Source organism: Aphanomyces invadans, assembly GCF_000520115.1.
Source record: "Aphanomyces invadans strain NJM9701 unplaced genomic scaffold supercont1.13, whole genome shotgun sequence".
NCBI lineage: Eukaryota > Oomycota > Saprolegniomycetes > Saprolegniales > Verrucalvaceae > Aphanomyces > Aphanomyces invadans.
The window spans coordinates 991,175-999,061 of NW_008580158.1; the positions used below are offsets into that span (position 1 = coordinate 991,175).

Below are 7,887 nucleotides of genomic sequence, written 5' to 3' on the forward strand. Positions count from 1 at the left end.
TACCTCCACACACTAATGGCGCATCCGAAAATAGTGTGAGCTATCGATGGTGCGCATTCTCACTAATTCTGGGTTTTGTAAATAGTGTGTGGAATTCGCGGATGATTTTGTTGCGTACGTCTAACTTCCCGACATGCTTCGTGAGCCCGTCGCATGAAGACATTCGAAGACAACTCATCGATGGTTCTACCGCGATGTCCTGTCGCTTAGATGACAAAGTTTAGGAGCGAGTGCTGGCCAGGTTTCTTGGACGGTACAAAGATCACCTTGCGGATCGGTTTGCCGTCCATGTGCTTGGCAACGTTGGGTTGCTGAAGCGCGAGCGCCTCCAGCGTGGCAGCATCTGCATCTGCGGGCACGAGCAGAGTCTCCCTTGTCTTGCCTCGTACTTGCACTACGACTTGAACTTGGGCAGACGCAAGAACCGCCTCATCGTGCGTGGGCCACGGCTGGTCATGCACATCCGGTGATGTCACCGACGGGTCGACGTGGCAAAGCGTCGCGTACAGCTCTGACGCGTTGTGCGGGGCGAGTGGGGCAAGCATGATGACGAGTGCTTCGAGGGCATTGGCAAAATCTTGTGAACCTTGGAGATGTGTCAAGCTGCCGAGACGGTTCGACAGCTTCATGAGTTCCGCGATCGCGACATTGAACGACTGCGTCTCATGCAACGCTTCCGTGACCTTCTTGATGGTTGTGTGGAGGGCAACACGGAGCGCTGCCACTTGGTCGTTGTCTAAAGTGTTTGAGGGAGCCTCTACATATCCGACGCCATGACATCATCACAAGTTGGTGGGATCGAGAGCACTTTTCTCTCACCTCCACCAGCGACAGTCGCCTGGTTGTGGTCAAGGACGAGGCCCCAAATGCGCATGAGCCATCGCGACTGGCCCAACAAATCCGCTTCGTCCCACTCGAGCTCATGCGATGGTGGCGCCTTGAACAGCACCAATAGCCGCGCCACGTCTGCGCCGTACTGCTTGCAAATGTCTTGAGGGTCCACCCCATTGTACTTGGACTTGGACATCTTTTCCCAGGCCGTCACGACCACGTCGTTCGTGGAGGCCTCGCGGACACTCCCGTCCGTCTTGTCGACCACGATCTCGTCAGGCTTGAGGAACCGCAGTGTCGACGGACTCTTGTACGTGCGACCCAGGACCATTCCTTGGGCCAGGAGCTGCTTGAATGGCTCGGACGTCGGCACGCCGTGGTGATCGGCCAAGAATTTGGTCACAAACCGAGAGTAGAGCAAGTGCAAGATTGCATGTTCGATGCCGCCAATGTACATGTCAACGCCGCCGTTCGACATCCATTTCGTCACGTTCGTCGGCGTGAATGGGGCCGCCTTGTTGGTCGCGTCGCCATATCGAAGATAGTACCACGAGCTACAAAATGTTCCACCACCAGCGTTAGAACTCACGAGAAAAAAGACGGTCCATTGTGGTGCGACGCAATGCGAACATGCCTTTGACCGTGCTTCCATCCGGCAAAACGCAAGTGGCCGCACGGCCAGAGATTCAGAAGATGAAGTCACGCACCTGTCGACGAACGTGTCAAGCGTGTCGGTGTCGCGCTCGGCCGGACCGCCGCACGAAGGACACGAGCAATTTTTCCAGTGCGCCATACGAGCGAGAGGGGAACCACCAGAGCCCTTGAGGTCCATGGAAGGATCAAGCAAACTTGGCAATTCCACCGGCAAATCCTGGAGTGGCACCCCCACGGGGCCGCAGGACGGACAATGGATGACTGGAACTGGGGTGCCCCAATATCGCTGGCGGGACACAAGCCAGTCGCGCAGACGGAACTGCACGTGGCGGCGCCCTTGGTTTGTCGAAGCCAAATGCGCCGTCAGTTTGTCGTTGGCAATCGATGCCGTCAGCCCAGAGTACTCTCCACTCGCGACAAGGGTGTCGTCGTCGGCCAGGACGACGGAAATGGGAAGGTTGTGATGGGATGCAAACACTGCGTCGCGGTCGTCGTGGGCTGGAACACCCATGACAGCCCCTGTCCCCACACCAGGGAGGACGTACTCGGCCAAGTAGAGAGGCACCTGTCTCGACATAAAATTTGCTAAAACTTCAACGATATCACGTACGGCTTGTCCAGTCAAGGGATGGACGGCTGAGAGACCGAGAGGCACGCCGGCAGTCGTGCTGCCGTTGTTTCGCTCATCCTATGAAGAACTTTAGGCCATGGCAAGTTCGCACGACTCGCACCTTGGTCAAAGCCTTGACGTGGGCCACGTACGCTTCTACAGCAGCGCGTTGAGCGGCGGGAACGTGATCGAGAATGTTGGGTATGGATTCGTGCTCGGGGGCGAGCGCAATGTACGAGACCCCGAAGAGAGTTTCCACTCGGGTCGTAAACACAGTCAGCGGGACATCGAGCACGTCAGTCTAGCGGTTGATTCATGATAGCTCTGTCCATGCAATGGATGTCAATGTACCTTGAACTGGACTTGGGTGCCAACAGACCGACCGATCCATGCGCTTTGCATGCGCTTGACAGCTTCTGGCCACGCTTTCAACTACGCCAAAATGTGATTCATCGCCGCGAGGACCAAATACCGAGTCGATGTCGTCCAGCAACGCGTCGGCGTACGTTGTGATGCCAAGGAACCACTGGCTAAGGGAGCGCTGCTCGACCACGGCACCCGAACGCCACGAACGGCCTTGTGCGTCCACCTGCACACAGGTTCATCCTTTGAAGCCACATATGCATGCTTACCTGTTCGTTAGCCAAGACGGTCTGGTCGATGGGGTCCCAGTTTACTAACGCCTCTTTTCGGTACGCAAGCCCTTTGTCGAGAAACTGGAGAAAGAGCCATTGTGTCCACTTGTAGTAGTCCGGCTGGCACGTCGTCACTTCCTGGCTCCAGTCAAAGCGGATACCGAGCGCTTGCATTTGAGCCTTGGCTTGAGCAATGTTGGATAACGTCCAGTCAGCTACAGCAGACAATCACGGATTTTTCAAGAATTTCTGCTTGTGGCGCACCTGGAGAAATGCCACGCTCGATAGCAGCATTTTCTGCTGGCAAACCAAACGCGTCCCATCCCATGGGGTGCAACACCTGCACAAGTCCATGCCGAGATGATTCACAAAATCGAGATAGTGCGTAGAACATGGTTCCATACATCGTAGCCTTGCATGCGCTTGAACCGAGATATGCAGTCGCTGATCGTATACACGCGGACGTGTCCGATATGTAGTTGCCCTATAATAATATCGTAGCGTAAGCTAGCTGTGCAGAGACCACGTTGCTGCATGCAGGCGTGCGTACCAGAAGGGTATGGAAACATCGACAAGCAGTAGAATTTGGGCTTGTCAGTTGCGTGTGGTGTGGCCTGCTTGGCGTCCCAAATGGCTTGCCATTGCTTGTCTACTTCTTGCGACAGACGAGCTGGCTTTGGTGTCGGTGCCGAGAACGTGCGGCGGCCCAGGCCAGCCACCGAAGTACGCTGTGCACGCCGCAGCAACATCATCGTTGCTCGAAGTCGTGCTCAAGTCGGAATTGGTGGCCCGAATTTGAAAATGTTTGATTGGCTGCTTTTTATCCAATGGAACTTCATATCCATTTTTAGATCACATTGCGAGTCCGCGGTCATTTTTGAATTTCCTCAGCACGATCATGGCGACACCACGGATGATGCAAGATGACGACGTAGAGGTACATGGGGCAAGTGTAGATGGATTCATTTAACATTTTGGTATGTAGCGACTGGTGAAGTGCCGCACACGTTCCGAAGTGGAGGCAAGGAAGGCCGCAGAAAGTACCATGAAGCGTGCGATGAAGGAAGCCACCGAGGTATGAACAACAAATACGAGGGATGTTGCGTTTTCGAAGGGGCTTATGATATAGTGCATGTGCAGCTGAAGAAAGAACTCATGATCTTGCGGAAAGAAAAGGAGGACAATGAGCGAGCCAGAACTGCACCTGTTGTATCCAAACCAGAGGCAAAACGACCTTCCGACGATGTTATGAAAAAGTTGTCCAAACGTGAGAAGGAAATTGAAGAACTCAAACAAATCCTTGCAGAAAAAGAAGCCGAATGCGACACCATAAATGGCAACATGCAGTCTGTTTCCCAAAGCTTACAGCAGGCTAATCACGAACTGCAATCAGTGGTGGGCTGAGAGACCCAGCCATGCTTCTCTACTTGACACTTTGTGGAACAGCGCGATGAACATGCAGTGGCGGTAGAAACAGCGAAGAAGACATTGTCAGATCTACGTCAAACAAAGTCGAGCTTGGACGAACTCAAGAGGAAATACCAAAAAGTAACAAAGGAGTTGAAGGAAGAAAAGCAAGCGCTCATCACAGAGAACGCGCAATTGACCCAACGCCAAGACGAGCTTCAAGTGGCAGCAGGTCAAACTGCACAATTGAAAAAGCAGCTGGCACAAGCAAGAGAGCGCGTAAGTTCCATCGCCCACGAGTATGAGGATCGACTACGCGAGCAAGAAACCTCGCACAAAAACGCGATCCAAGAGATCACCGCAACGTGGCAGGCTAAAGTATCCGAAGTGGTCGCATCCAGAGATGCCGATGTAGCTGCAGCGTCAAGAGATGCAACAGCAACAGCCGAAGAAGGACAAAATGGATTGATTAGCCGCTTACAAGAAGAATTGCACTTGGAAAAGGAAGAAAACGTCGACCTACTGCAAACGGTCAAGTCGCTGCAAGATAAACTCAAGGTGGCCCAGGAGGTCGTTCGCGAAGGTACCAGTCGCATTATTTTGTTGATTCCAAAGTTGTGTTTTGAAACATCCCATGCAGCTGAACTAGCCAAGAAAGAGGCGCAGCTTAATGCGGAGCATGCCCAAGATATGTGTTCGAGAGCGGAGGAAGCAGCCGAGGCTTGTGAATCGCAGGCGCGCAAGTGCAAGGACGAAACAATTGTCATGGAGGAAAAGCTGCAGTTGATCGACAATGCTCTGAAGTTGCGGGGTATTTCGATTGAGTTTTTGCTGAAAAAGAACGCAACGAGTGGTGGTAACAACAACCACGACGGCGACGAAACCAGTGGCACCGCGACGCTTTCGTCGTCAATCAAGAAAGACACCATGAAAGCTTCGCTCAAGAAGCACAAGCAAACTCCTGAAGTCACTCCGTCGACCGAGACGCGATCGAGGCGAAAATGATCCTTTCAAATGAACAAAATGCAAGACTTAAATGCCATTATACTTCGCTGCAAACGCTTTCTGGTACGTTTCAAACGTGCCGTATTTTATGTGGCGTCGCATAGCTCCGAAAAACTCGAAGTAATGATGCAAGTTGTGCATGTACCTACGCCTTTGTCATTCCCAAAACAAGAAACAAAAACTCCACACGTACAAGAGAATGTTCGCCAGCATTTCGTGCACATTCAGCAAGTGGTTGATATACGCGCGGGAGTGGTGCGTGCACGCAAAGCATGGACACCCAGGCAGCAACGGCCTCAAGTCCCGGTCGAATTTCTTGTCGCGAAGGTTAATCTTGGTGTCGGTACCGACATCCTGCAGATCGAGTCGTGTGGAACCGGAATCGAGTACGTGCCAACAAGATGTACCTCATGCAACGACGGGGAGTTCTCGTCAATCCAAAACACCAACGCGTAGGCAAACTTGGATATCATATACGGGTACGATGACATGAACGCGTCGACGCCGGACGAGACAGCCGTAACCACGTCAAGCGGGTTGCCAACGTTGAGAAGGAGCCGAGGTAACGAAGTTGGGACAACCTTTCGGTACATCTCGAGCACTTCGTGTCGAAACGTAACGGATTCGCAGCCGCCCAAGCCAGAGATCACGACACCATCAATCGGGCGCTTGCACGTTTCAACGGCACTGGTTTCGCGAAGGCGGAGAACGTCCCCGCCGCAGAGAACGCCAAAAATTCGACTTGGGTTGCCTTGTTCACGCAACGACAGGCACTCGTCCAGCCACAACAGCGAGGTTTCCATGGCATTTTGCTGCCGTTTGGCTCCAAATGTCCCGTCCACTTCGTCGGCCAGCGCGATAAAACTCGATGGCTTGTACGTGTTGACTGCAGTCATGTACTCGCGTGGTGTGACCTTCTTGCGGCCGTTGGTGGATTCCAAACTTCGATGCGTCGCCGTGTTGCGCGCAATCTAGGTCCGGTCGTTAGTCGCGAGCTTCAATCAAGGAAGCAGGTGCACCGGCATGGTCAACACGTCTGTGACAGAAAACACGACTTGACTGTTGTTGGGCAAGTGGAGAAAGTCGGCAAAATTCGCCCCAGATTTCTCCAGCGCCGTTAGCGATGAGAACCTAATGAACATTGTCACGAACATGCGTCGAATGGAATCTCGTACAGCTCGGCGAAGTTTACCCCCACAAGTTTCAATTCCGACAGCTTTTCGCAATTGTCTACACATTGCCTCCCACCTAGGACCACAACATTGTACACTTGCCATTCGTAGTGTACCTTTGGTAAGATGTGGCATGTTCCCCGCAATGGTCTACATAGAGAAACAAAGTAAGAGACCATCTCAGTCACCATGTTTTGGTCCTGCCGGGGGAATGTAGCAGGGCGTCGGCATGTCAAGCAGCTTGTGCACGCGAGCCATCTTGATGGAGGATCCAATGCAGGTGGCTCAAGTGCGCAGAATTCCAGTGCACCAATTAGTGGATTAGGTGCTTTAACTATTCAAGCTTAGCTATGTGTATAATGTACAGATACAAAATATGCGGCGCCGTTAGTCTAATGGTTAGGATTTCTCCCTTCCAAGGAGAAGGTCGGGGTTCAATTCCCCGACGGCGCATCCCTTTTTCGATATGCATATCTTGTTGAGCTACCTGACCTTGGACTGCTTATGATGCCCCATGCTGTGGTCGTAATCTGCCGTTTATTCACTGCCAGATCATTGGAGGGCGAGCATGATCTCGTGCCGACGTTTGTCATTTTTAAACTGTACGAATCCATCATGTCTACTTTGGCCAAGCTCTTCGTGGCTTCGGCATTGTTGAAGGAGGAGGCGGCCACGCGTGTAGAGTTGGTAATTGAAAATCCGGACTAAGATTTCCGCGAAGGTGTTGGGGGCGACGAGGAAGAATTTGACGGGCCAACCATCGCGGCCAGGCGACTTGTTTCATGGTCTTGAGAGCTGATGCTAGTTTAGATGCGTCGAGCGGGCGGTCGAGGTCAGCCTGCTGCTCGCCGAGAGAGTCTTGGTGATGTGGTTGACGAGAGCATCGTTTTAGTGTGGGTCCGGTGGGGACTGATCCTGGGGCTTGACCATAATGCCTTTCCAGAACTCGGTGAAAATGTAGGAAACCTCGATCGGATCGAACGTCACAGTCGAGCCAACCGCAGCACTACGAATGCGTATCTTCAATGCCTGCGATTTGCGGAGACAGTGAGAACTGGCAACTTCGTTCTGACTGGCATGACGGTCGAATCCAGTATCGAGGGCTTGCTGCTGACACTCGGCACACGACGATTTGTAGAGCTTCTCAGCCGCCTTCACAGCCTGACCCGACACAAGCCCACGCGCAAACGAATTCCGCACTCAGTCGCGCCGGACTTGGAGGATGCGAAGGGACTCGTGGCGAAGTTGAAGTTGATTGTGGTGGCATTGGAGCAGGCATGTTTTCAAGCGACGCAGCCTACCCGACCACTTTGCGTCAGCGTTGCACGTGAGATCGGCGATCAACTCGTCGAGCAGGGATTGCTCTTCGAGTTGTATGGCATAAACGATGTGTGGATCCCTGAGCAGCTCCCGTGGTAGCCGCGATAAGCAATGTTTGGGAGAGTGAGCCGAGGTAGAGTCGGCGAGGACTGTGGAATGCATAATGTGGTCGCCGTGGAACGCATTGCTATCAAACGTCGATCGCTGGTGGAAATATGCCGTCAGTTCGACATCAACGAAGATGTAATCAAGC

General features: G+C 53.0%; 3 protein-coding genes and 1 non-coding gene across 6 annotated transcripts; 2 read left to right on the forward strand and 2 right to left on the reverse strand.

The window, feature by feature from the left end:
• Positions 1-114: 114 nt before the first annotated feature.
• H310_07258 (leucine-tRNA ligase) lies at positions 115-3,510 on the reverse strand. Its single transcript, XM_008872613.1, has 11 exons — positions 3,281-3,510; positions 3,135-3,214; positions 2,995-3,070; positions 2,728-2,945; positions 2,568-2,684; positions 2,447-2,527; positions 2,217-2,396; positions 2,096-2,173; positions 1,539-2,050; positions 820-1,385; positions 115-757 (listed from the first exon to the last, which is right to left on the reverse strand). Exons 1-11 carry the CDS (start codon positions 3,480-3,482, stop codon positions 207-209), a joined length of 2,661 nt encoding a protein of 886 aa, XP_008870835.1. The 5' UTR covers positions 3,483-3,510; the 3' UTR covers positions 115-206.
• A 110-nt stretch (positions 3,511-3,620) lies between these two features.
• Positions 3,621-5,556, forward strand: H310_07259. 2 transcript variants are annotated; one of them, XM_008872615.1, is made up of 5 exons: positions 3,621-3,667; positions 3,716-3,805; positions 3,860-4,125; positions 4,177-4,720; positions 4,778-5,556. In XM_008872615.1, the coding sequence occupies exons 3-5, from the start codon at positions 3,886-3,888 to the stop codon at positions 5,140-5,142; spliced, it is 1,149 nt and encodes a 382-aa protein (XP_008870837.1). In that variant the 5' UTR covers positions 3,621-3,667; positions 3,716-3,805; positions 3,860-3,885; the 3' UTR covers positions 5,143-5,556. The 2 variants fall into 2 exon arrangements, with proteins under 2 accessions (XP_008870837.1, XP_008870836.1); XM_008872614.1 differs by having other exon boundaries at positions 3,871-4,125.
• On the reverse strand, positions 5,150-6,619 carry H310_07260. Of its 2 annotated transcripts, XM_008872616.1 has the most exons (7): positions 6,519-6,619; positions 6,431-6,464; positions 6,318-6,372; positions 6,162-6,273; positions 5,550-6,113; positions 5,336-5,496; positions 5,150-5,287 (listed from the first exon to the last, which is right to left on the reverse strand). In XM_008872616.1, the coding sequence occupies exons 1-7, from the start codon at positions 6,570-6,572 to the stop codon at positions 5,170-5,172; spliced, it is 1,098 nt and encodes a 365-aa protein (XP_008870838.1). In that variant the 5' UTR covers positions 6,573-6,619; the 3' UTR covers positions 5,150-5,169. The 2 variants fall into 2 exon arrangements, with proteins under 2 accessions (XP_008870838.1, XP_008870839.1); XM_008872617.1 differs by having other exon boundaries at positions 6,318-6,464.
• A 76-nt stretch (positions 6,620-6,695) lies between these two features.
• Positions 6,696-6,767, forward strand: H310_07261. The gene has a single exon. It is a non-coding gene; the product is annotated as a tRNA-Gly (tRNA).
• The last annotated feature ends 1,120 nt before the right edge of the window (positions 6,768-7,887 follow it).

Excerpts from the sequence above, each read along its gene's own strand:
- H310_07258 (XM_008872613.1), bottom strand. The coding sequence starts at position 3,482 with ATGATGTTGCTGCGGCGTGCACAGCGTACTTCGGTGGCTGGCCTGGGC. Across the intron at positions 3,215-3,280 it reads GATGTTTCCATACCCTTCTG|GGCAACTACATATCGGACAC; the intron begins GTACGCACGCCT and ends ATATTATTATAG. Across the intron at positions 2,174-2,216 it reads ACGTCAAGGCTTTGACCAAG|GATGAGCGAAACAACGGCAG; the intron begins GTGCGAGTCGTG and ends AGTTCTTCATAG.
- H310_07259 (XM_008872614.1), top strand. The coding sequence starts at position 3,629 with ATGGCGACACCACGGATGATGCAAGATGACGACGTAGAG. Across the intron at positions 3,668-3,715 it reads TGCAAGATGACGACGTAGAG|CGACTGGTGAAGTGCCGCAC; the intron begins GTACATGGGGCA and ends TTTGGTATGTAG. Across the intron at positions 4,126-4,176 it reads ATCACGAACTGCAATCAGTG|CGCGATGAACATGCAGTGGC; the intron begins GTGGGCTGAGAG and ends TTTGTGGAACAG.
- H310_07260 (XM_008872616.1), bottom strand. The coding sequence starts at position 6,572 with ATGGCTCGCGTGCACAAGCTGCTTGACATGCCGACGCCCTGCTACATT. Across the intron at positions 6,465-6,518 it reads CGCCCTGCTACATTCCCCCG|ACCATTGCGGGGAACATGCC; the intron begins GCAGGACCAAAA and ends TTCTCTATGTAG. Across the intron at positions 6,114-6,161 it reads CAGACGTGTTGACCATGCCG|ATTGCGCGCAACACGGCGAC; the intron begins GTGCACCTGCTT and ends GACCGGACCTAG.